The sequence below is a fragment of the Ictidomys tridecemlineatus genome, chromosome 3, assembly GCF_052094955.1.
Source record: "Ictidomys tridecemlineatus isolate mIctTri1 chromosome 3, mIctTri1.hap1, whole genome shotgun sequence".
Classification (NCBI taxonomy): Eukaryota; Metazoa; Chordata; class Mammalia; order Rodentia; family Sciuridae; genus Ictidomys; species Ictidomys tridecemlineatus.
Genome location: NC_135479.1, coordinates 32117972 through 32145005, shown reverse-complemented (window position 1 = coordinate 32145005; position 27034 = coordinate 32117972). Strand labels below are relative to the sequence as shown.

Here is a 27034-nt window from a genome sequence, read left to right as displayed (position 1 = left end):
TCAGAGGTGCATCAATCGACCTTTAATGTCCAAAAGAGGCGTGGATGCAGAGCATAGGAGATGTGGCAGGGTTTTAGCCCCTGCTCCAGAAATGAGGGAGAGATGAACACAAACCAGACAGTTCCAACTGGCCACACAAAGTCTGGGAGGGCAGGGGAAAACAGATTTGGACATTCATTTAAAAAAAAAAAAAAAAAAAACCAAACTAAAAGCAAACAATTTTATATCAAAACTGAAGAGATATAGGGAACTCAGGCACCACCCCAGTTCCCACCCTCCCTTGCCAACATTAAAAAGAAAGCTCGGCACACTAGGGCTTAGGGAAGTCTGCCCCCCACTAGCCCCAAGAATTGACTGCAAACAAAAAAGAATGAGTTGGATTTCCCCAACCCCCCACAGTGTCAACCCTACACATGAGAGTTTTGAATGATTCATGAGAATCAGCAGCTTGATCAGCAATGACCACCCCACCCCTACCCCACTCCTATGTCATCAATACAAGATTTCCCTACATCCTTCCTGGAATCTCCTCCTACTCACAGGCCTTAGTTTACCTCCTGATATCTGGGGCTTCATGACTGCAAGTCTTTAAGTTCCAATGAAGCCCTCTCAGCCTTTTATTACTTTCATTCCCACCTCCCACAAGAAGCTGCAACCATCCACAAAGTCACTTTCCCCCTCCACTGAGACCCAGCTCCAGGGCAGATGGCAGTATGGCTATCTTGCCCTAGGTGATCCTCCCAAAGCCTTCTTTCTCAAGGAGCAGACAGCCATAAGGCAAGCAGTCTCTGGGCTAGATGATACCTGTCTTCAACCCCACAACAGACACCCCAGAGGTTTTTAATATAAAGGCCCACTTAGAACTGTGCCTCCTACTTATACACCCCTAGAGATTCCATCTGTCCTGTCCCTCCTCCCTCCCCTCTACCCCAATCCCATACATACATACACACACACATACACACACACACACACACACATATACAAGCATACACACATACACAAACGAGAATCAAGGGAGACATTGATTTGGTTTGATTGCTAAGACCTAACTAAAGAACTACAGTCACCAGAAATTCCCTTACCAGCCAACTAACAGGCTGCTCTAAGAGAACTCCAGAGGAATGAGTAAACTGAGGGCTACGCAGGGAGCAGATAGGAAAGAACATAAAGAAAAAAAGAAATTCAAGCTAATCCTACCCACAACATCCTCCTAGTATGATCTCTGGCAAGAAGAATAAAATAAGGTAATCCACAAAGACACAGCCCTTACTTAGAAATCCTGACAAAGACAGCAAGACAAGTCTGCTCCCCACTCCCACACACCACAGACACATCACAGGGCCCCTTAAAGAACCCATCCCCACCCCACCCTCTGCCCCAAGCCAGAAAAAAAAAAAAAAAAATCACAGTTCAGTGGAATAGTCTCCCTGGTACTAGATCAATCCCCCCACCCTCCTTCCTATCTCTTTCCTTTCTCCTTGCCAATTCTAACACTGTCTTCCTGCAGCCTCCCTGGTCCTCTCAAAGAAGTACCCACCACCAGGAAGAGGCAGCTGCACAGTTTTAGTTCCACCTCCAGAGACCTATTTCTTTCCTCAGCCCTCCTCATCTTTTGGGATTTGTATTTTTATATAGGGAGAGAAAGAGAATAAGGAGGGATGGGAGAGATTTCCTAGTGCAATACAACCAAAAAAAAAATTAAAGTCTTGAAAAATAAACATAAAGCAGCCTTCTTCCCCAGGCAACTAAACAGAAGGAAGTTTGGTTTTGTTTACTGCGACATACACATGAAATCGAGTATACAGTCCATGCAGTAGCACAGCCGTTGGAGAGGACATCCTGATGCTGGCCCCAGTGCAAAACAGTCCCAGCAATGCTGCCTGCTTGCCATCGCTGCCGCCGCCACTGACACCTTCACCACGGCCACCTAGCCTGACTTGAAGAGGAGGATTGCAACTTGACCCAAGTAAAAATAGATGAAGTGCTTTGTCTCATGTGTGACGTAGCTGCCAAAATTTCGGCCCACGATACAGTGCCAGGTAGGATTATATTTCTTGTCAAATTCCTAAAAAAAAAAAAAAAAAAAGAATAAAAAGGGAAGAGAAGAAAGGTGATTAAGGTAGTTGGACGATGAGAAATCAGAATGGAAGTCTCTCCCTGCAACTCTAGCACCCATACATTTAGTTGTTACCACCTCCCCACCCCCAGCCTCAGCTCCTGAACCTCAGGAGCTCAGGTTCTAAGGTTGGCCAGGACACTCCTCCTCTCATCAATAATGGAACATCACAAAGGCTCCACTATTCCTCCCTATAGAGCCTTCTAGCACTTTACACTCTGATCATCTCTCCTCCTAGTTATCCTACACACTTCACACCACTCCAAGCCCACCCTATGATTCTTCAATAAAATGATCAGAGGCTAGTGGAATGAAGGACCACTCTAGTGAAATACAGCATGGAAAATGAAGACTGGCTGCCCACTGCCTCACACGTTACTAAACCAGCTTTCCAAATGCCATAAACCAAAATATTAGAGCAAATGCAGACTGAAGGTCAGGAGTATTAGGAAGCAGTTTTATAAAAATCAACATTAAAGGCAATCCTGTATGCTAAGCAACTGTGCAGGCTTGTACACCAAAACAAAGACCTCAGCCATTAGATCAAGGAGCACAAAACCACCCAGGAAATCCCTAAGCTAATCAGAAGCAGCCCTCTACCCTGCGGCTGTCTGCCTAGATGTATACTGACATGGCTGTGAAAGGGCAGTAGCTTTCTATCATGAAAGGATCAATGCTGCTAACCTTGAGGATCTTCATCACACAGGGTGCTCAACATATAACTCGTTTGGCTTCTTCATAGCCTCCATACCATACAGGAAGTACGGAATACAGAGAGAACCCAAAGATACGGAAGACTGACCATTGGGGAATAGATTTGGTACTTTCCAAGAAGTACTAAGGAAAAGAGAAAATCAAACCCAGCTTCAATCCTGAACTCTGTAATATGGGAAAGTCAGTTACTTCTCTGGGTCTCATTTTTATCATCAGCAAAACAAGAAAGCTGGACCAGGTAATCTAAGGATTACTTTGGATACAAAGTTCTAGGATTCTGTTTCCTCTCCCTGGAAAGGCCATTAGTTAGCGAGGAACCAGCAACCCCATCTTGTTCTGCACCCGCTCAGGATCCATACACACAATCCAGAGTTTCCTCTTCTCATCCCACCCAAATCAGTAGGAAATCCATAGGTTCTGTAAAATTCAAGGAAACCCTACCAACCGACCATACCCTACTGTTAGGAACCAGACTGCTACCACTTTCTTGGGATGCCAGAACTAAGATTATCAAAGATTAGGACTATGCCTTCACTGGACACATGTTCTGGCTAGGAATCAGGGAACCCAGTTAGCCATTTCTTATTTTTAATGCAGGTGCCTCCTCACAGAGTTAACCATATCCTTCACCCATTCGTTTAAGAAGTTTTCAGGGACCAAATCTATCACTCCAATACTAATCATCCATTTAAGAAATTATACAGTCATCCCTCCATATTTGTGGATTCTGCATCCATGGATTCAACAAACCACAGATGGAAAATACTCAGAGAAAAAAAAAATCACATCTGTCCTGAACATGTATACGTTTTTGTTCTTGTCATTATCTCCTACTAAACAATATAGTAAGAACAACTACTTACATAGCATTTACTTGTATATTAGCTATTAAAGTAACCTAGAAATGATTTAAGATATGTGTACATTATACACAAATACTATGCCATTTTATATGAAGTGTGGATTTTGATATCTGACAGGGGTCCTGGAAAAAATTTCCTACCAAAACTAAGGGATGACTACATATCAAGCCCATTCTTATTAGAAGATGGGGCTGAGGTTGTAGCTCAGTGGTAGAGCACTTGCCTTGCACATGTGAGGACCTGGGTTCAATCCTCAGCACACATAAAAACAAGTAAAAGAGAGAAAGAAAACTCCCAAATTGTGAAATTATAATACCCACTTTTTTATGTGTGTGTGTGCCAGGGACTGAACCCAGGGTGTTTAGCCACTGAGCCACATCTGCAGCCCTTTGTTTTTCATTTTGAGAAGGGTCTCTGCTAGATTGCTTAGGACCTCATTAAGATACTGAGGCTAGGCCTCAAAATTCTAATCCTCCTGCCTCAGTCACTGGGATTACAGGTTTGTGCCACCATGTCTGGCTTTATAATACCCACTCTAAGTGATGAAGAGATCTGAACATTTATTCATGATCATTCATTCAAATATCCTTAATCTTAATTTTGAATAGTTCTAAATTAAGGCAGTAATGCTTAATTCTGAAGCTTCTCTGTATAGTTTTATTCTTCCCAAATGTCTTAGTCACCTAATTATCTCTAAATGTAAATACACATGCCTAGTAGAGCTTCTGTTAAAAACTCCCTAGTGTGAGCTGGGTATGGTGGTGGCTGCTGCCTATAATCCCAGCTACTTGGGAAGCTGAGGCAGAAGGACCTCAAGTTCAAGGCCAGCTCAGATATGTAGCAAAACCTAATCTCAAAAATAAAACAAGGGCTGGGATTGTGGCTCAGCGGTAGAGTGCTCGCCTAGCATGAGCCAGACGCTGGGTTTGATCCTCAGCACCACATAAAATGAAGGTATTGTGTCCAATTACAACTAAAAAAATAATAATATTTAAAATAAATAAATTAATTAATTAAAACAAGAGTCAGGCACAATGGTGCATGACTATAATCCCAGAGACTGAAGAGGCCAAGGCAAAAAGATCCCAAGTTCAAGGGCAGCCTGGGAAACAATGAGGCCCTAAGAACTTATAAAACAAAAAAACTTTCCTAAGGTGAATGCTTTGTCAATTCAATTCCCTCCCTAATTTGTCTGCTTCACAAGTTCCTAGGTTTTGTTTGCTTTGAATATCCTTATTTTCCTATGTCCTCAACTCTAGCCCTCTGTACAGCCCAGCTCAGTTGCCATTTCAGACCCTTGGCTCTCCTGGCATACCTTCTTGATATAGGCAGCAATGTCCTTCTCTATGTTGTACTTCTCCATGGCCTGTGTGGCACAGTCGACGGCATCTTGTTGCATGTCCTCAGACATGTCTGCGTTCTTGATCACTGCCTTCCGGTCAGACATCGTGACACTGCAGAAGAAGCAGCAAAGGTAAGGGTGTTAACTCCATGCTGTGAACAATGACCATGAGCTTCTGGGTAGAGGGCTTCAGTGAGAAAGAAGTACAAAAGTGGGAATACAGAAAACATAGCAGAAACATAGTCCCAACCCATGATTTTTATCTTATATAAAATGAGGTTTTTCTAATTCTAACAGCCATCTATTTCTAGTATTCTATACAGTACTGACAACCAAACTGACATCACTTAGCTGTGTCTTGGCAAGCTACTTTATCTTTGTGTTGTCATTTTTTGTAAAATGGGAACTGCAGGTTATCCTGAGGATAAGCCAGATGGCATAACACTGGATAAGATCTTGATCTAATGACCATTATTACATCATTAGTATCATAGCAGAAAGAAGAGGGGCTAGGGCTGGGGATATGGCTCAGTGGGGTATAGCCTTTGCCTAGCATGTAAGGTCCTGAGTTTAATCCCCAGCACTGGGGAGGGGGGGGGGGGCCAGTAAGGACAAAGATGGACTAGAAACCAACAGTCCTGACTTTAAACCCTTGTATTCTTAGACAAGCTTTTCTGTATCATTATTTCTATTTCAACAATTAAGTTAGCTCTCTATAGTGGGAACTGTTATAAGAATTAACTAAGGTTTTATTAAGAGCATCTGAAAACAGGAGTCTATACAGGGGGCTATCCATTCAGTCACCACCTGTTTTTGTATAATAAGTGATACAGGAACATGCTTACAATGGCAGAATTGAATAGTTCTGAGTGACTGTATGGTCTGCAAGACCTAAAATTTATTATCTGGTATATATATATACCAACCCCTGTTCTATACAAATGAAAAGAAGTAGAGTACATTATAGGTCACCAATGCCCAGTGCGGTAGAGACAACAATAACCTTTTAAGTACTTAGGGCTGACATGCCCCCTACCAAGAGGTAGACAAGCTGGGTGGCAGTCTCAGATTAGGCTAGTCAACTCATTCCACCCTCTCTCTGCTTCTCTCCTATAATGTTCAATTTTTAAAGCTCAATTTTTTTTCTTCTGGTTTGTTATTTTTCTTTTAAAAATCAATTTTTGAAAGCCTTGAATTTTAGTCCCAGTTCTAAAATGATCCATCATTTCCTTAGATTTTTGCTTGCTTATGTAAAATTTATTCACTTATGCAAAAAATATTACCTACTAGGTGAAGTAAAAGGTATTGTGTTAGGGAGAGAATATCTTCTCTTCCTTAGAGAATACTGAGACTTTTCCCCTATTTAAAACATAGGATTGGGAAAAGCCTGGAGATAGAGGATTGAAAAAAACAAAAATACCTAAGAAAGGTGAAAACCTGTTGTTATTTTAACAGACATGTTTCATATCCCTGCTAACTGGGCCATAACATTCATCATGTAGCAACCAGAGTTCAGGGCAGACATTGCATAGACCCTTCACAGAATGAGAGAAATCCCAAGAGGGATGGCCAGGACTTGCATGGCAGTCTATAGCATGCCAGGTTCTTTGCAGGAACAGGGAGGGATGAGCTGCAAAATTCTGCCCTCCTTGACCACAGTCCCATCACACAGAACAGAAACAATTTCCCTCATCCCACCCTTAAAAGTGTCTCTGGCCCAATCAAATGAACAAAAATGCTGTCAGCCTGGGCCTGTATGATACAAGGCTACAAAAGCAGCCTGCTTGCCTGCTGAAGAAGAGATCCCTGCGTTATCATTACAGGCCACTATGATCTGAGTCCACACTAGTCCGTAGGCTGGATGGGCTGAAAGGGAAAACAGAACTGTCAACCATTATTCAGCCTACAAAATGCACAGAATGCATGTATGCCAGCTGCCAGCCAAGAAGCCCTTAAGCCCCTGACCTCATCCAAGGCACACTTGTCTGGCACTTGGGTGGCAGTCTCAGACTAGGCCAGTCAAACTAAGCAGGGCTGGTTCCACCTCAGCAGACACTGGCAGAGCAAAGAGTTAGTAGATCACCCCTTCTACCCCCACACTTGAGAAAGTCAGAGCCTTAAGAAGTTTGTGAGCACCATAGACTGAAGAAAAGGTCAGGAAAACCCTGTTCAAGACCTGACTAGCCAAGTGACCTTGGGCAAACAAACATTTTCAATTCAAAAGCCAATGACTAAAATGAGATAAATAGGGTAACCTCAATGGGTTTTGAGCAAAAGTATGAGAGCAGCACTGGGAGAAGGTTCTGATATTAGAAGGCTTTTCTTACAAGAAATATAGTGTCACCTGGTGGCCTATTCCAGGTTACCACTCAGAAGGGGGCACTGTTTACAAATCCAGAGGTGGGGGTGGGGCCTGCTAAGAGACGTAGAAGATCCAAGTATGAAACTGGCACCATTTTGCCAGCAAGCTCACCAGCTCCACTGCCTCATCCCCAAAGTCCAAAGGAACAACTCTGTCAGTAATTAAAAGCCACTTTACTCCCCAGGAGAGAGCCTGCGGTTACATAATGTTAATCTTGTGACTACAATGCCGGGATTCTTCACCCCTGGCCCCTCAGGCAACTGAGAGGTAAGGCCCAGCCCCAACTAACCCTGTCCAAGGTGCCAGTGAGAAAAGGACAGGGAGATGCCCAGCCTACTCTCTCCTGAAGGAAAAAAGAGAGAGACCTGGGCCTCCAGAGAAAGGGATGGCCAGAGGCCCCAAAACCAGCAGCCTCAGTCATGAATCGAGGGCTCCTTTGCAAAGGAAAGGGGCACTCCTGGACAGCTCTCATCCTATCCCCGGTTTTACAACCAAAAACAAACAAAAAAAAGGCTAAGTCCGATCGACATGGATTGCTTTTCCCTTCCCCACTCGCCAACACACATAAAACGCAATTTCCTTCCTTCGAATCCTCTAAGGGGGCTGTACCTTCCACCATCCGGTTTCCCAGAGAGCGGGGCCCCGAGGGGCAGCACCTGGGAATAAGAAGGCACTGGTTCTACCCACCTCAGGCCCTCGCGGCTGAGCCAGGTCTGTAGGTAGGCCTCGGCCGGTCAGCCGCCCTCCCCCGCCCGGCCTGGAGCAGCGCCGGAGTGACTGGGCGTCCTCGCTGCAGGAAGGACGCCCCAGAGGGTGGCGGCGGCAGGAGGAGCCGCGTCACGCCGAAGCCCTCTCCACCCCCTCTCCCTGGCCCCAGACACCAGAGGCCTCAACGCAGCGCAGGGACACCCCCGGGGGGTGTGGGAGAGGCAACGCCGCAGCCTGGGGCCTCCAGTGATGCCATGAGGGTCGCCAGGGCACAGAGTGGCGAAGCCGGCGCTGCGCAGACCGGGAATGGCGCCGGGGGTGAGCGGAGTTGCTGAGCCGTACACCGAAGGCGGCGGGGCCACGGCGCTCCAGGCCTTGGGGTCAGGCTTAGGGCGAGGAGGCCTAGAGCGAGGAGGCCGAAGGGCCTTGGCGGCCAAGGCTGGCGTGCTAAAACACGCACGCGACGGTCGCGGGCGCGGCGCCCAGGGTCCCACGGGTCCCACCCACCCCTCACCTTCACCGAGGCGAGTCCTCACGGGCCCCGGGGGAGCAGCGATGGGCTGAGGCAGAGCGCGGGCACGGGCGATGTCCCCTGGGCTCCTCCTGCAGCAGCCGCCGCCGCCGCGATGTCCGGCTCCCGCAGCCCGGGGCCGAGCTCTCGCGCCGCCGTCCGCCTTTAGAGCTTCCCCGGCCGCCCGCGCTCCGCCTCGCGCCGCCGGCCCGCCCGCCTGCTACGTGCTGGGGCCTCGCTGCTCCGCTTCGCTCTGCCGCTGAGCGAGGCCGACGCGCGGCCCCCGCTGAAATAGCGCCCCGCCCCCGCCCCCCCGCCGCGCGCGCTGCTGTCCGCGATCCCTATTGGCTGCGCCCGCCCGGCCCCGCACTGCGGGCTTCTCCCCGCGCCGCTCTCGCCCCACATCTTGTTTCCTCCCACAATGCCTCGGGGTGGAGGGAGGGGGAGTTGGGGAGAGTGGGGGCAGGGAACTGTGGCCTTAGGAAGAGGGGAAAAAAAAGAATGCAGACCCCTCTGCTGGGGCTCGAGAGGCCAGGCCCAAGAAAGGAGAAAAGGGAGGGGCGTGGAGACCCCAATCCCAAGGAGAAAAAAAGGAAGAGGAGGATGGAGATTTCAGACCCAGAGAGCAGATGGGAAGGAGCACAGATCTCAACCTTAGGAGAGAAAGGGGAGGAGATGAAGGCACCAGCCTCAAAGAAAAAGACAGGACACCCCCGCCCCCTAAACTCTCCAAACCTGTGGGAAAGAGAGGAACAGCCAGCCTTATGAAAAGTAAAGGCATAAGCAGGCGGGGGCTTCCCTCTCCTCACATTCTGAAAAGGTCTTTCCCTTCTCCAGCTCAGTCTTTGTTCTTGAGCCTGAAGGCCTTCAGACCTAACTCCCCAGCTGGGGCCTCAGCCCGGAGGCAGACCCTAAGCAAAATTGTGAATGGGCCGCTTTGTCTTGGGTAACACAGGCCTACGCTGTCCTTGCAGGTTTATGGCCTTGGGTTTTGTCGGCTTGTCCCCACGAGTCCATTTAGACAGGACTAGAGGGGAATTGAACAGAGACTCCTAGAGGTGTAAACCAAAGCCTGTCAGTTGAGGAGTCTTAAAATTTATCAGCCTATCCATATTCTTCACTTTCTAGAGAAGGTTCCGAAAGGGTAGAGCCCTTGCCATATCCGTGCTAGTTAGGCTGTTTGGCTAGTAGACCGAAAAGTGGTGCATCTAGGCAGAAGCCCCTCTGCCTAGATGTGTATGTGTTTGTGCTGTTCATGCATATTGGTAGTGTTTCTGCCCTCCACTGTACCCCACTCACCCCCAGAAAAGATTCCCAGGAAATGTCTGCTTTTTCCTTTCCAGACCATTTCATATAGGAAACCTAAAGGGATGATAGTCTTTATTGGGAGCCAGGCATTTTGGCCAGACGACAGTGGAGATTAGGAAGCTCCCAAGGATAGCTCTCATGCCCATCTTTTTCTCTTCCTGCTCCAAGCCACTGTCAGGAAGTCAGACTTGCTCTGGCCCTGGCCTGCTTTGATTGGGAACATTGTAAATTATGGGTTCATTATGGGTCAAGGGAAACCTGGAAGATCATCCCCTCCTGCCTCTGCTTTCTATAGCTCTGTCTTCTCCTACTTTCAATCAGGGATTCCAGGCAAAGCCAGTGAGTGGTCTTCTCTCACAGGAAGGGTATTCTGATGTCAGCTTCTGTGTTAATGAATGGGGGGCGGGGCATACCAGGGAAGGGAGGAGAGGAGGAAGGATAATTTATGTACTAAGTAGGCTTTTGCAGAACAAATCTTATGGGCTGCTTGGAGAAAGGGCTAGTACCCTCTTTCCCCAGTAGTCCTTAGCTTCCAGCCCTTTCCAAGTCTTGAAGGTCAAAACTGCTGTGTATGGTTATGCAGTCTGTTCACTACACAAGGGCATTCAACCAAGGAAGCAAGTGAGGACTAAGATACAGCCTACATTCCACTTGCTAAACTGTATGCTCTGGTCTGGTACAGGCCGTTGTCCATCCAGAAGATGACTTTTTTCAAGTATTCACAAAGGTGATTATGAGCCAGCAATTGTCCTTCAGATGCCAGGCTGCCAGGGCATAAATCCTCCTCTTCCCTATTCTCCTTCTCTTGAGTAGAGCAGGGAAAGAGCTCAGTTATGCCCAGTAAGGCTTGTAGTGGGATAAAAGTCAGGGAACAAAGAAATTCAGCTAACAGGAGTCAGAGCCAAGACTTGACTTTTCAAAAATGTGACTCTCAGTGTATGTATATAGAGAAGTAAACTCTATATAGAATATCAGGGAGATTTGTTAATAATAGTGTGGTTTATAGATAATATTAATTAACCTTTAAGGAAGCTCACTCTTTGCCAGGCTGTATTCTAAGTGTTTCAAAATCAGTGCAATAGAGTGAAACTATCATTTGAAGTGAAACTAACATCAGTTAGGACTCAGTGGAGGATTCACACCCAAGATGTCTTGTTTCCAGTGCTTACAACCTTAGTCATGACACTGTACCACCTCTGACAAATAGAAAAGTGAAAACCAGGGATTTGGCTCTTTATCTAAATCATTCCTGCATTTATTAAACTTATCTGATTCCAAAACCATGTTTTACCCAAACATTAACATCTCCAGGTACTACTATCCGCAAGATACAATTTGGGAAACTGTGCCATAGTATTATTACTATTTAAGTAAAATGCTCTCTGACTAGGATTAATACTATGCAACATAGTAACTATATAAGTGATATGTCAGTTTACCTTGGACATTTCTATTTGATGTGGCTCCTTGTGATTGCCCAGTTTTCTGTTGCCCAGGTAGCAGATTGGTTTTAAAATTCAGAGAGGCCTGTTTTGGTCTCATTTGTGCCCCTTACTGTCTGTCTACTTCAATTTCAGGGTTCCCCGTGCACTGCACTTTGGTCACTGTTCAGAAGTTCACCCACATTTCTGGTTTTTGTCATAATCTGGACCCTAGGGATGCTCTTGTGCCCAGACTGCTCCACGGCGGGTCCCACCAGGCTCTGCGGACTCTTCCCTTACACGCATGCCTGGTGCTTAATGGCATTGTTGGTACAGTCAGGCTGCCTTGATTCTAAACATTTCCCACTACTCACCAGTTGTGTGGATCTGGCCGAGCTAATTCAACATCTCAAAGTTTCATTTTCCTCATCCTCATTATTCATGTCTACTTCATAGAGTTAAGAAAAAAATGCATGAAAACCCTTGGCACAGTGCCTGGTCCATATAAGTGATTAATAACTGCTAGCCATCATCAACATCACTCTCCCTTTCCTGTATTTCTTATCTGAGTTTACGGTGCCATGATTCACCCGTGCACAAGCCAGAAACCTGAGAGCCTCCCTGGATTTTTCTCTCTCTTACCCACCAAGTTTCCGCCAGCATCCACTCCGTGGCTGTTTTTCCCATCCTTGCCTTTTAGTCTCATTAAGAACACCTTGCATCAGGCACCCATCATCTCTTACACATTGTTCCCTGACTCCATGCTTGTCTCCTCCACCCCAAGTCTACACTGCAGCAATCTATTGAAAATATGGACCTCCTTGGGAAGTTTCCTCTTTCCTGGTTATAATAAAGTCTATGCTTTTTCCCACAACTTACTCCCAGCCCCGGCATGCACCTGCCTCACTGTCTTAACTCCCCACACTTCCCATCCCACCCTTCCTGCTCTAGTAACACCACGGCCACCCGCCTGTGTTTACCCGCACCCAGATTCCACACCTTTGTTCTTGTGGTTCTTTCCCCTGTGAGGCTTGTGGCTTTCTTTCTTGGCCTACTTCTTTGTTTGGGTGTCATCTATGAAAACTTCCTGAACCCCAGGAGATTGCACATTCCTCTTCTGTACTCTGTAACTTCCAGGGTTTATCACTGCCCACTTTCTGTTAAAATTTTCAGTCTTCTGTCTGTCTACAGTTCTTTGCATGCAGGGATCACATCTTATTTATGAGTGGGCTGCCAGACCTTGAACAGTTCCTGAAACTTGGGAAGTTCTCTAAGCATGAGTTCAACTGGTCATGCCCACTAGTAGCTGAAAAACACAACTATTTCCTTCTCTGCCTTCACTCAGAGAATGGTGTCCAGACTCTTCTGCCTCTGTCAGAAACAGCAAGGCATGCTATTGCTCTCCCTGCCCAGAACAAATTGCCAGATAACACAAATCATTATCATCCCTGGGGAAAGTCCAGCCCTGATTTCTGAACTGACCTCCTCCTCACACTCTCTTCTGGGTATTTGACTGAAATCCTTCTAGGTAAATACAATCCAGTTCCAGCTGACTGGGTCATGCAGAGGAAAGAGACAGAAGTAATTTTGCCAACCTTTTAGTGGTTAACCTGTTTTCAATGGCTCTGGAAAATTGAAGAGGGGTGGGAAGTGCTTACCCTAACACTCCCATTTCAATGCAAACCCTGCTGCCAGTCCCCACACCTAGGAAGTAAGCAAGAGGACTAGAGCTGCTAGAAACTGCTCCAATTCTTTGCTGACTTCTTGCGAGGCCTTGCAAGTTTCCATCAGCAACTATTTTCCAAATCCAAAATATTGTCTGACTTTCTCACCAAACTCTGAAACCTGGAAGAGCCAGTAAATTCAACCATGTGGCTGCCAACAAGGGATTCAGAGCATACCCAACCCCAGTTTACGCTATCATTTCACCTCCCAGAATGTGAATTCCTTTGTCTAGAAAATGTGGGACTGGATGGTCTAGAATGTCCCTGTCAGCCCCAAAGTCTTCAACACTTACCCACTTTTCTTAGGGATCAGAGAAAGATCTCAGGCTGGGAGCTTCTGCCTTTAGTCAAGTTTAAATGCCCTCTTTTTCTAATCCTTCTTTCTCTTCGGCTCAGTCAGAATCCACACCAAATGAATTTCTTGAGAGTCTTTGTATTGGCCCAAGAGACAACATACCTTGATCCAGTTAAAAGTCAACGAATCATTTAGAGCTTCAATTAAAACATTAAACACTGAACAGGTGTTCAGATCATGACTACTCATAACTTCAGAGTCCTCCTCCTTCCTTGTCCAGACACCCCTGACAAATTCTGTCCCTGCCATGGGAGAATCAAGACAATGATATGGAATTTGTTAGTCCTTGAATATATGAAGTGACCAAGTTAGGGTTCTTAAATTCAAGAAATACTTGAAGAAAAAGGAAAACAAAAATAAAAAATTAAACAAACAAACAAAAAAACAGGACCAGAATAGTTCTCCCAAGCTGTGATCCCTTGAGGAATCAGTCCCAACGCAAAATCCCAGTGAAGGACATGTGATTGAACAAATTAGAGCCATCAAGGGGAAAGGTAGCCTGACAGACCTTCTGAGATTGAGAGAGGAAAGATGACAGAAGGAAAATCCACAGGTGCTTAGAAGTAAGAGAGGAAGCCTGCATGGGGGTGCCTGCCTGTAATTCCCAGCAACTCAGGAGGCTGAGGCAGGAAGATGGAAAGCTCTAGGCCACACTCTTTAATTTATTGAGGCCCTAAGCAACTTAGCAAGACCTGTCTCAAATTTTTAAAAAAGAAGAAAAAGGAAGAGGAGGAGGAGAAGCAGCAAGAGAAGGAGAAATGCAGGCAGAAGCCACAGATATTTACTCTTTAAAAACCTCAAAACAGGAGGCAATGTCCTGTATGCGGGAGACCCCACTTTCATAAAAATTTACGATAAAAATGTTCTTATTCTCTTAGAATAAGGTGGAAAGGTGGGAGAAGGAGTCTTAAAAAAATGAGATCCATGCAACTTCCTTTTTGAGTTTTTAATTTTATTTATTTTATTATTTGTGCTGGGGATTGAATCAGGCTTGCCTTACCACTGAGCTACATCCCCAGGCCCTTTTTAATTATTTATTTTTTGCTTTGAAACCTGTCCTTGCTAAGTTGCTCAGGCTGGCTTTGAACTTGCTGTCCTCCTGCCTCAGCCTCCCAAGTCTCTGGGATTACAGGCTGTGCACTTAAAGTACCCAGCTGTTTTTTGGAGAATAATTTTGAAAAAAGAAGAAGAGGAAAAAAATAAATAAAACTTTGCCTTGTTGGGCATATTGTGGTTTATTTAAGTCAAGAAAAAAACTAGGTATCTCACTAGGAAAATGGAGCCCCCACTTTATGATTTGATACAATAAGGTAGCTCTGGTTTTTTTAATATATAAAACAGCTTTATTGAGTTATAATTAACACATCATAAAATTCACCTTTTTATGCATACAATCCTTTGGCTTCTAGTATATTCATAAAGTTTGCAACCATCACCAAGATGTTAAGACATTTCATCTCCCCAACAAGAAACCCCATACCATTGGTAGTCAATCTCCCATTTCCTTCCAATCCCCACTAATCTCCTTTCTGTCTCTATGAATTTGCCTATTCTGGACATTTCATATAAATGGAATCATGTGATATGTGGTCTTTGATGACTGACTCATTCCATCGGCATGTTTTCAAGACCTACACTCGTTATAATATGAATCAATACTTTGTTTCTTATGTCCAATTCATATTCTATTGTATAGGGATGCCACATTTTGTTTCTTTTTATCAGTTGATGGACATTTGTGTTGTGTCTACTTTTTAGCTATTACAGATAATGTGACGGGGAACATTTTTTTGTGGAAGCATATTTCTCTTGCATGTATGCCTAAGGTGTAGAATTGCTGGGTTTTATGATAACTCTAAGCTAAACCTTTTGAGAAGTGGCCACCATTATTCAAAGCATCGGTACCATTTTACATTTCTACAAGTAGTGTGTGAGGGTTCCAGTTTCTTCCTAACCTTGTCAGCATTTATTTTCTGACTTTTCGAGTATAGACATTTTAGTGGCTGTGAAGTGGTATGTCGTGTTGTTTTCACTTGTTTTTCTTTGGTGTAGCTATCATTGTGAGCTTATTTTTCCTTTGTAGATCTTCTTTAGAGAAATGTATCAGTGAATTCTTTGCCCAGCTGGGCATGATAATGCACACCTACAATCCCAGTGGCTCTCGAAGCTGAGGCAGGAGGATGGCAAGTTTGAGACCAGCCTCAGCAATTTATCAAGACTCTGTCTCAAAATAAAAAATAAAGAGGACTGGAGATGTTGCTCAGTGGTAGACTACCCCTGGGTTCAATCCCATGTACCCCTACCATGCATACACACATATCTAGCTGGGGTTTGAATAGGGATTGTTTTGAATCTGCAGATCAATTTGGGGAGTATTACCACCTTAACAACATTAAATTTTCCAATCCATGAGCATGGATATCTTTCCATTTATTTAGGTGTTATTTAATTTCTTTCAATAATGTATTATAATTTTTGGTTTACATTTTTTGTAAATAAATTCCTCAGTATTTAATCCTTTTGGTGCTATTGTAAATTGAATTTCATGTTTAAGCTGCATAAAAATGGATTTGAGGGCTGGAGTTGTGGCTCAGTGGTAGAGTGCTTGCCTAGCATGATTGACACACTGGGTTTGATTCTCAGCACCCACATAAAAATAAATAAAGGTCAACAACCAAAAAGAAGAAGTTGAGTTCTTCATATTGTATTATCACTTGTAACCTGTGACCTTGCTAAAATCATTCATTAGTTCCTAACACTGTGTGTGTATTTCTTAGATTTTTTATATACAAGATCATTAATGAATAAAGACAGTTTTACTTCTTTCTTTCCAACCTGGGTATCTTTCATTTCTTTTTTCCTGTATAAATGTATTGGCTAGAACCTTAGTCATAGTGTTGAATTGCATTGGTGAGAACAATCATTCTTGTCTTGTTCCTGATATTAGGGGGAAAGTTTTTAGTTTTTCATCATTAATTACAATGCTAAATGTGGGGAATTTGCAGGTGCTATTATTAAGTTGAGGAAATTCACCTCTATTCTTACTGTTTGGGTGTTTTGTCATGAAACAGTGTTGGGTTTTGTTCTGCATCTATTGAGATGATCATGTGAATGTTGTCCTTTATTCTATTAATATGATGTATAATTTTTTGGTGTGCTTCTAAGTTTGTTTTCTTGGATTTTGCTAAGAATTTTTGCATCTATATGCGTGAGCAATATTGATGTATAATTTTCTTGTGATGAATCTGGATAATTCTGGACTCATGAAATGAATTGGAAAGTATTCCTTTCTATTCTTGTGTGTGAGTGTGTGTGTGTGTGTGTGTGTGTGTGTGTGTGTGTGTGTGTGAAGGATTAGTTCCAGTTCCTAAACATTTAGTAAAACTCGGTAGTGAAGGCAGAAATTATCAACATAATCTCTTTACTTGTTATAAATATATTCAGATTTTTTTTTCAGTGCTGGGGATCAAACCCATGGTCTTGCACATGCCAGACAAGGGGTCTCCCACTAAACCATATCCAAAATTAGTAACTTGAGTCTTCTTTCTTTGTTCTTGATCAGGCCAGCTAAAGATTTGTCATGTTAATTCATCTCTTCAAAGAACTGACTTTTATTTTCATTGATTTTTTTTCTGTGCTTTTCTATTAATAAGGTGACCTTGAGTGTTCAGAGGATACAGTCTGCTTGGATCAGGAGACTCTCTGACTAGGACTATTTCTTTGGGCAGCTAGATTCCAGCTCAACACCTTGTCTATTTTCCTCTTAACCAGGGTTTCGTTTCCATATCTTCCCATCACTTGTACCCCTGGAGTAATGTGACATATCAGAGACCAAAAGATTATTTGGAGGTTACAAAGGGACAGATTTTCCATCAAATCTACAAACATGTCTTGAACATCTGTCACAAGTCCTGTGGAAGGTAGCAAGGGAAGGTAGCTTCCCTAAGCTAGAAACAGCCTTGGACCTCTGCAAGCTTATAGTGTAGTTAGAAAGACACACCAACTTTAACACAGGTCAGACTGCATCAAGGGATGTAACTAAGAATGAGCAAAACGCTCTAGGATCATGGAGTGGCGACAGTCAATCTGCCTGGAGGTGTCAGAGAACTGAAGAGCTAAGTCTTGAAGAGTGAATAGTATTTTGAGAAAACAAGGATAAAAGAGGGTAGAGGGAGCCAGGCGTGGTGGCACACTCCTATAATCCCAGTGGCTCAGGAGACTGAGGAAGGAGCATCACAAGTTTAAAGCCAGCCTCAGCAGCAACCCAGTGAGACCCAGTCTCTAAATAAAATGTAAAATAGAGCTGGGGATATGGCTCAGTGGCTAAGCGCCCTGGGTTCAATCCCAGGTACCAAAAAAAAAAAAAAAAAAAAAAAGAGGGTAGAGAGAAGCACACAGAGAGCCCAAGCAGGAAATGGTAGAAAGCCAGGTCTGGCAGAAACAGTATTCTGTGAAAAGGTATGACAGAGAAACTAGAGCCAGATTTTAGAGGGACCCACTACTAAAAATCCACTGAAGAACTCTGAATAGGAAAATGACTTGATGGGCCTTTGGTAAGTGCTATGGTTGGGATCTTGAATGTCCCCCAAAGACCCAGGTGTTGAAGGTTTGTTCTCTAACTCTTGGGTCTATTGGGAGGTGGTAGAGACTTTAGGAGGTGGGACCATGTAGAAGGAACTGAGATCCTTGGGGATGTGCCCTTGAAGGGGATATTGGAACCCCAGCCCAACTGCTTTCTCTTTCTTTTGCTTCCTGGGTGCCTTTAGGTGCACAGGCCTCCTCCACCATGTGCTCCTGCTCATAACAGACTGTGCTGCCACAGGCCCAAAGCAACGGGGACAGATGATCATAGACTGAAACCATGAGCCAAAATAAACTTTTCCTCCTTATAAGTTGATTATAGGTACCTGGTCATAGTGATAGAGGGCTGTCTAATGCAGTGGGATTGGGGACAAGAGCAGAACCCTAAATTGGATTTTTCAGGTTCCATGGTGAGATAGCTGCCTTCTCCATCATTGATCACTGCCTGCGTGGGAAGCTCCTTCCTATGTGTTGGTGACACAGCACCTCCCTGACTTCCTTCCTGCCTCTCTGGCTACTCCTTTCAGTCTCTTCTACCAGCTTCTCTTTCTCTGCCCATCCATTAAATGTTGGTGCTCCTCAGAGTTCTGTTCTAGATCCTTATCTCTTCTTCCTTGGAGAACTCAGGTGTTGCCATGGCAACACCTGGACAGGTTACTCCCAAATTGTCGCACAGCCTGCCCCGACTACTCTCCTTTGCTTTAGACCCATAAGACCTAACTGCCCATGGGACACCTCTATATTCATTAGAATTAGGTACAGCTATGAGTAAAGGAAAAGCCCATGTTCAATGGCTCAAATAAGGAAGACATTTCTTTCTTTTTTGTGTGTGGGGGGGAGGGGGTCGAAGAGAGGATATTAAGAGATTGAACCCAGTGGCACTTTACCACTGAGCTAAATCCCCCGTCCTTTTTCATTTTTTTTACTCTGAGACAGGGTCACACTAAGTTGTTGAGTGTCTTGCTTAGTTGCTGAGGCTGACCTTGAACTTGTGATCCTCCTACCACAGCCTCATAAATCAATAGCATTACAGGTGTGCACCACTAGGCCCACCAGGAAGACGTTTATTTCTGTTTTAAATCAAAGGAGATGTTTACTCCAAGCCTGGTGTGATGATGCTATAGGATCAGGGTCTCGGGACCTTTCTGTTATTCTGCCACTCGCAACCCCAAGCTTTTTACCACATGATCTAGAATGGCTGCTCCGACTTCAGCAGGAGCTAGGAGGCAGTGAGAGCACGCCTTGACTTATCCCAGGAGTCACCTACTGGCCAGAACTTAGAGGGCACACATGGCCACAAGGGAGACTGACCAGTATGGGTCTTTACTCTGAGGGGCCATATGTACAAACAATTAGAAGAAAAAATATAAAACAGTTCTTCCATGGATGCCCCATGAGCAACTCAAAGGCAAGACATGCAAAACAAAACTGATCATTTCCAGCCTTTCGGCACCCACTCACCCCACCCTCTTCTTTTTGTGACTTCTCCATCTCATAATGGTCCAAACAATTGACTGGTTGCCCAGGACAGAAGTGTGGGCAACTTGAAGCAAGTTGGCAATGGTTACTGAGGGGCTATCTCTCTGAGATGTAGATACATCTCTCAGATATTCTACTTCTGTCATACCTGCTCCTTTTCACAGAATACTGTTTCTGCCAGACCTGGCTTTCTACCATTTCCTGCTTGGGCTCATATGCTTCTCTCTACCATATTTTTTTGTTTTGTTTTGGTACCTGGGATTGAACCCAGGGCACTTAACCACTGAGCTACATCCCCAGCCCTATTTTATATTTTATTTAGAGACTGGGTCTTGCTGAGTTGCTTAGGGCCTCATTAAGTTGCTGAGGCTGGCTTTGAACTTGTGATCCTCCTCCTCAGCCTCCTGAGCCACTGGGATTTCAGGTGTGTGCCACCATGCCTGGCTCTCTACCCTCTTTTATCCTTGTTTTCTTTGAAATCTGTCCCTTTGTCTCTTTCTTCAATCCATTATCATTCTCCAGATCAACTACAACAGCCTTATCTCTGGTGCCCCTACCTCCATTTTGCTCTCTCAAATGCATTCTTTACATCCACGTTGTTCAATACGGGTAGCTCCTAACCACATGTGGCTGCTGAGCACTCTAAAGGTAGATAATTCAATTAGAAAAGCACTGTAAGTGTAAAATATACACCAGAATTCAAAAGATAACATGAAAAAGTAAAATAATTTATTACTATGCCTATATTGATTATATGTTAAAATAATATTTTATATTGTGTTAAACAATTGTTTTAAGTCATTTTTATGAAGTTACTAGAAATTTTTAAACGCATGTATGACTCCCATCTGTGATTCTCATGTTTCTATTGAACAGCACCACTCCACACCAAAGCAAAACATGTTTTTCTTTTTTATAAAATTTTTTTAGGGGCTGGGGATGTGGCTCAAGTGGTAGCGCGCTCGCCTGGCATGCGTGCGGCCCGGGTTCGATCCTCAGCACCACATACAAACAAAGATGTTGTGTCCGCCAATAACTAAAAAATAAATATTAAAAAAAATTTTTTTAGCTGCAGATGGACAGAATATCTTTATTTATTTATTCATTTATTTATTTTTTTACGTGGTGCTGAAGATCAAACCCAGTGCCTCACATGTGTGAGGCAAACACTCTACCACTGAGCCCCAGCCCCAGGCCCCAAAACATGTTTTACTAAGACTCAAATCTGATCATATCACACATCTTCTTAAAACCCTTCATGGCTTATCATGTTTTTAGGTTAAAGTTCATTCTGCTCAATGTGGTTTCCATGCCTTCCATGAACCAGTTCAGCCTCATCTCTCATCCACTCCTCTCTCCTGCCCCTGCATTCTACACTAGAGTCCTACACTTTTTTCAGGCCCTTCAATGTACCTGAGGTCTTTAGTCTCTGGGCCCTCTCTATGTGCTATTCCCTATGCCTGGAATAGGCTTTCCCCTTTTTGGCCTGCTTAATGTTTTGCTCATCTTTCCAAGCGTACATGTGTTTCTTCCCCAGTAGGCCTACTTCTCTAAGCCCCCATTACTTCTCTACCCTGTCCCTACCCCCACCTCACCCCCAAATAACTCTCCTTCTTCCAGACTGATGAGAATCTTCCTGTTGGGTTCACTGTTATGTCCCCTGTAGCACCTGTAGCAAAGGCTGGCTCATAGTTACCCATAGCTTTTATTGAATAAATGAATAAATCAATGAATGATACTCACAAACCAAAGTAAGTTTCAGGTGAAAAATAGGATCATTTGAGGGTGATGGTGCATGTCTGTAATCCCAGCAGCTCAGGAGGCTGAGGCAGGAGGATCACAAGTTCAAAACCAGCCTCAGCAACTAAGTGAGGCCCTAAGAAATTCAGGGAGACCCTGTCTCTAAATAAAATATTAAAAAGGGCTGGGGATGTGGCTCAGTGTTTAAGTGCATCTGAATTTCATTCCCAATACAAAAAAAAAAAAAGGAAAATAGGGCTAGACCAGATGATGACTTCTAACTCTCAAAGAGATGGTCCCTCAGTAACCATTGCCAACTTGCTTCAAGACCCCAAAGAAGTCATCTAACCCCTCTGAGCCTCAGTTTCTCATCTATAACAAAAAGGATCTCAGCCGAGCATGGTGGCGCACACCTGTAATCCCAATGGCTTCAGATGCTGAGGCAGGAGGATCGTGAGTTTGAAGCCAGCCTCAGCAACAGCAAAGTGTTAAGCAACTCAGTGAGACCCTGTCTCTAAATAAAATATAAAATAGGGCTGGAGATGTGGCTCAGTGGTCGAGTGCCCCTGAATTCAATCCCCATACCAGGGGCGGGGGTGTGTGGAGGATCTCTGCTTTCTGCATCTCTGAAGGGGTTGTTTAAGAATGGAAGGAGATAAAGGATGTAAATGGACTTTGAAAATACAAGTATTAGAGTAAAAACAGTTGTGAAAGCAAACATTTTTAGGCTGTTTTGATTGGCAGGAGATGAACATGCAGTTTGGGAAGGAGGCTGGGAGTGGTGGTATGAGAATCTACCTTTTCTCAACAAAGCTGGGTTTACATGGAGGCAGAGCTAGAAACCATCCTCCTGCCCTGGCCCAGAAGCCTGATCTGCCTGTTTGAAACAGGCCTTGAAAAAAGTGAGCCCACCCTGAAGAGCACAGTCCTATTTTGTGCCCCACTCCCACTGCTTCTTAGTGCCATCCCCCATCCCCCCATACACACACCCTTTGCAGATGAGGTCCACACTCAGGTCCTCTGCCAAATACCTTGCACTTTAGAACTTGGAGCACCCACTACCCCTCTCAACTTGAAAGGCTCCCAGTGGATAGACGCTGTCTTTGACTCAGGAGGCTGAGACAGGAAGATTGCAAGTTTGAGGCCAGCCTCAGCAACTCACCAAGGCCCTAAGCAACTTAGCAAGACCCTGTCTCCAAAAAAAAAAAAAAAAAAAAAATTTAAAAAAAGGGCTGAGGATGTAGCTAAGTGGTAAAGTACCCCTGGGTTCAATCTCTAGTACCCTCCCCTCAAAAAAGACACTGTCTTCAACCTAGCCAGAGACCACCTTGACATTGGCTGCTCCATAGTGGAGTCCCTGATCTCAAAAGGGTCCAGCACAGACAAGGTGGTGAGATTCCCCCTGTTCTACCAAAAGTGAGTTGCAGGGAGGGTGGGGGTGATACTAGGGATTGAATCCAGGGCCCCATGCATGCTAAACAGTACCACTGAGCAAAATCTCCAGTCCCCAAAATGGGTCTCAGAAGCGGGATGCACACGGGAGGCCCTTGTTCTTGGGCCAGGCCCTGCACTGCTCAGAGATTTTATTATTCTCTTCTTTTCCCTTTTCACAGCCACGTCAGCTCACACAAAACAATCAGTAGTCCCTGCCGTTGCCAGCCTGGAGAACTGCAAACACCATCCTCAGGGTGCTGCCAGCAGAAGAGGCTCTGCCATTACGCACAGGCAGGCTCAAACGGGCAGGCTTTGCATTCCTGTTCTCACTCATCTGTGAACTGCTTCCCTCCCCTTCCTTTCCCAGGGTGCCTTTGAAAAGGAAATATGAGGCTGAGCTTCTTCGGAAAAGCCAGTTCCAACTCCCTGTTCCACTGTAGAGAGACTTTAGGCCTTGCTATGATTCAGATCCCTTGGGTCATGTGTTCATTCCTTCATTCAAAACACTGGATGGACCCCTGCCTGTGCTAGCCTTAGCCTCTTGCTGGGAACACATTGAATGTGACTCCACTCCTACTTTTGAAGAGCTTATTCTAGTAAATTAAGGATGTGATTTAAAAGTTATAGTAAAAATGGAAATATGATGTATGATAAGGAAAGTGCCAATCAAATCCTAGGTAAGAGACAATGTCTACAAGGGCAGTTGTTTCTTGATAGTACAGAAGCTAGGATAGTAGCTGAGAGGCCCTATCTCAAAATCTGACTTTGCCATTCATTGGCTGGGTAACCCTAGGGAGAAGTGGGGAGAATTTTGACATTAATGTGAAATTAAAGTGCAGTGCCTGGCATATAGTAGATGTGCAATAAATGCCACCTGCTATAACAAGGAAAGATAACAAATAACATGAGTTTTTCTGCCAGTATGGAGCAGAAAGGTAGGATATTCTAATAATTTGGGCATAGGAAGAAAATGTAGTGCTTGTGTGGAATTCCCTTTGGCTATTCCAGAGCCTCTGAGAAGAGAAGAAGGAGGTGATAAGGCCAGTAAATTGGGTTGGAGTTAAACCTTGGATCACTGAATGCCAAAATTCACTTGAGAAGAGATACAATGATATGGATAATCTTAAAAGAGCAGACTGCACACCTAGCCCCAAGTAATGGCCCTTATCGTTACAGCCACAAACACAGAAGCCAAATTTCAGAGTCTCCAAAGTTGGAGAGCTGGCCCTTGGGGCTTATAGCAGTGTTGGCTTATGTTGTAAGATTCTGCCCATCTGGAAAAGCCTGTTCCCCACTCTCCCAACAGACTGATCCCCTGCACTGAGGTCAAAGGAAAAGAGACAATTCCTTTCTCCAGAACTAGTGGACATGGCATCCTCTGCCCACCGAAGGCTGGAGGTAGGGCACACAGGCTGGAAGAGACCTCAGGAAAGGTGGGGAGGGAGACTGGAGTAGAGAGTGGGGCCAGCCCAGGCTGATCAGGCCATGGTCATTGTCATTACCCTCTGTTCTCCTCTGGGTTTAGACAGAACCTCCTCAGTCGTATTTGGGAGCGGGGCAGACTAAGAGCAAAGACTTCATTAAACACAAAAAAATACTGCTGAGGGGCCCTGCAGGGAGAAGGGGAAAGACAGCAAGAGTCCAGGGAGTGATTCTTGACTCAGGGACCTCCCAGCCCTGGGTTGAGGAGAAAGAGTGGCCTTAAGGGTCTGGGGTCATTTTAAGGAACAGGATATGAATCAGAAAGTGTCCTCACCTGGGAGAATCAGCAGGCCCCGGTTCTTGCTGCTCACTTTGTACAATCTGAGCAGTCACTTCCCCTTGGCCTTCTTCCTTCTTAGATGAAAGGGCCTTGCTAGGAGAGCCTTTCTATAGCTTAGAGTCCTGACATCTGGACTCAAGCACTGCCTGGGATCGGGGTTGGGATGTTGGGATGCTCTAAATGTTGGAAGAAACCCATAACAGCCAGACCTGAGAGGGGGATCTAGAGGAGCTATCCGCAGCCCCTGGCCCCCAGGGTGCACAGAAGGGCTGCAGAAGAGGCAGGGAGAGGAGGAGAGAAAACAGGGAGGCAGGGGATCTATCTGAGCGCCTGACATCTCCAGGCAAGGATGTTCACTTCCTTTCTTTTCCCAGCTCAAGCGACCTCAGGAGCCTGTGGAAAAGCTGCATTATAATCGATAGCCTCATAAATAAGTAAAGAGTCAATGCATCTGTCTCCAGCTCAAGGCTTCTTCAAGAAAATCGAACCTCGACCCACTTCTGCAGGCCCATTCTGGTTCTTCAGAGGCCGCCAGAGAAAAGGAACTCTAACAGGTCATCTGGGGTATTCCCCTGCCTCTCAGCTGACCTCCATGTGCCCTATCTGAGGAGATCCAGGGCTGGGGAGTATGCCTTCTCCTGCCGTCCCACCCCGGCTGACCCCCTCTCCTGGCAGCCTCCCTTCTCCCAGGTCCCCCAGGGCTCCCCCAGGCAGGCGAGTGGCTGCCATTCCCTCCCTTTATTCTCTTGCTCCTGGTACATTCTGCCCTTTTCTTTCAGCTTTCACCTTTGCTTCGCTCCTCTCCAAATTTTATGCCTTTCTTCTGACTACTGCTTGATACCAAACACCAGTATCAACAGCGGGAACAAGGCAGTTGCTTCCCACTCCTCTGCAGTCTCCCCACGATGCCTCCCCCAAGATACCTTGTCATTGATTATAAATGAGCTCCCCAAGGTCTGACTGAGAAAATGTATTTCTGGGTGAAAAGACAAAGACCCATGTGATTTACAGAACAGCAAGTTGTGTGCCAACAAGTCATCTGGAAGGCAATTCCTTCCTCTCGTGGCTTCTATTACAACAAACACAAGAGTCAATCTCCTACAAACCCAGTTGAATATTTTGAACCCCAAAGATCAAGATGGTGGTCATCCCTGTATGGTGATGGACAACTGTCTTCAGAGTATGCCCTGAAACACCTCAGGACCTCTCCTCTTCTTTGGTGCCTTAGTTGAGACTCTGTAGGCATGGGAGTACCTTCTGCCTGGGCCAGAGTCTCAAGTGCTGCTTTGGCAGTGAGCTTAAAGAAAGGAGTTGCCGGGCTGTGGTGGCCATCTTTGTTCATAATTGTTGATTGTCATACTTCATCTGGTCCCTGGACTGAACATTCCCTTAATTAAAAGTTTCTGACTAGAAGATACTATATCCCCAATTTCTCTGTTCTCTAATATTTAGAATGTTTCATTTCCTTCTGAGTTAGCCATGGCAGGGCTTCAATCCAAGTGTCCCAATCCCAGCTGACCTCCTGTCATCAGCCCCATCATCTGAAGGAAATGATCAGGAGGGTGAATTTGTAGCCAGCACATCTAAAATGCTTCCCAGTGCACCTAAACACAACCATGTTTTTTTGTTGTTGTTGTTTTTGTTTTTCTTGAGAACTGGGGATTGAACTCAGGATCACTCGACTACTGAGCCACATCCCCAGCTCTATTTTATATTTTATTTAGAGGCAGGGTCTCACTGAATTGCTTAGCACCTCGCTTTTGCGGAGGTTGGCTTTGAATTCATGTACCTCCTGTCTCAGCCTCCAGAGCCTCTGGGATCACAGGCGTGCACCACCACACCCAGCACAACCATGTTGTTTTGAGATGCCTGGGCTACAATTCCTTTCCTCCTGCACTGATTGAGGTTTAAATTGTCCCAGAGAGGAGCTAAGTCCAGGAGGCAGTCAGTAATCCAGGCACCTGTCTCTGATTTGGCCAGTTCCCAGATGTCAGAATGTATCTCTGGCACCCCAAAAAGTGGCATAGAATTTTCTGCCTGGCACCTTGCAAGATGCAGGAGTGGCCAGCAGCACAATTCAGTGGCCTTATAAAACTGGTTACTAATTTGCAAGACTACCTTAGCGGACCCTTTCTCGGTCCCCCTCCCACCACCAAATAGGGAAACATGTCAATACGATGGATTTCCTACCCTAAAAAATGTCTCCAAATTTGTGGGCTGGGGTTGTAGCTCAGCAGTAGAATGCTCACCTAGCACATGCAAGGACCTAGGTTCAATCATCAGCACCACATAAAAATAAAGAAATAAATTAAAGGTATTGTGTCCAACTACACCTAAATAAATTTAAAAAAAAATTAAAGTCTTCAAATGTGCCACAGGAATCTTTACTTTCAGCTCTTACAACCCAAAGGGTCTTCAAGCAATTATCTGGGCCAGGCTGTTCAAAGGGAGGGGCCCAGGCTGGAAGTACCAGCCCACGCTTTCCTGCAGGGCACTGAGGTCCAGCCCCAGGTTCCTGGCTCTGCCTGCAGCTCAGGCTAGGGCTGGCGCTGAGCAAATGGGTTGTGGCTGTCACCAGAGAGGAACTGGCAGCAGACACAGCAGACTATGT

The 27034-nt window shown here is 45.1% G+C and overlaps 2 protein-coding genes across 4 annotated transcripts; one reads left to right on the top strand and one right to left on the bottom strand.

Annotated features, from left to right (window-relative positions):
- On the bottom strand, positions 1–8896 carry Dynll2 (dynein light chain LC8-type 2). Of its 3 annotated transcripts, XM_040269026.2 has the most exons (4): positions 8623–8896; positions 6827–6904; positions 5012–5150; positions 1–2068 (listed from the first exon to the last, which is right to left on the bottom strand). In XM_040269026.2, the coding sequence occupies exons 3-4, from the start codon at positions 5141–5143 to the stop codon at positions 1931–1933; spliced, it is 270 nt and encodes an 89-aa protein (XP_040124960.1). In that variant the 5' UTR covers positions 5144–5150; positions 6827–6904; positions 8623–8896; the 3' UTR covers positions 1–1930. The 3 variants fall into 3 exon arrangements, with proteins under 3 accessions (XP_040124960.1, XP_005321649.1, XP_040124962.1); XM_005321592.5 differs by lacking the exon at positions 6827–6904 and having other exon boundaries at positions 8623–8895; XM_040269028.2 differs by lacking the exons at positions 6827–6904; positions 8623–8896 and adding an exon at positions 8088–8214.
- LOC144376082 (uncharacterized) lies at positions 8224–25836 on the top strand. Its single transcript, XM_078042303.1, has 4 exons — positions 8224–8426; positions 22841–22952; positions 23968–24059; positions 24798–25836. The coding sequence occupies exons 1-4, from the start codon at positions 8363–8365 to the stop codon at positions 24836–24838; spliced, it is 309 nt and encodes a 102-aa protein (XP_077898429.1). The 5' UTR covers positions 8224–8362; the 3' UTR covers positions 24839–25836.
- Positions 25837–27034: the final 1198 nt, after the last annotated feature.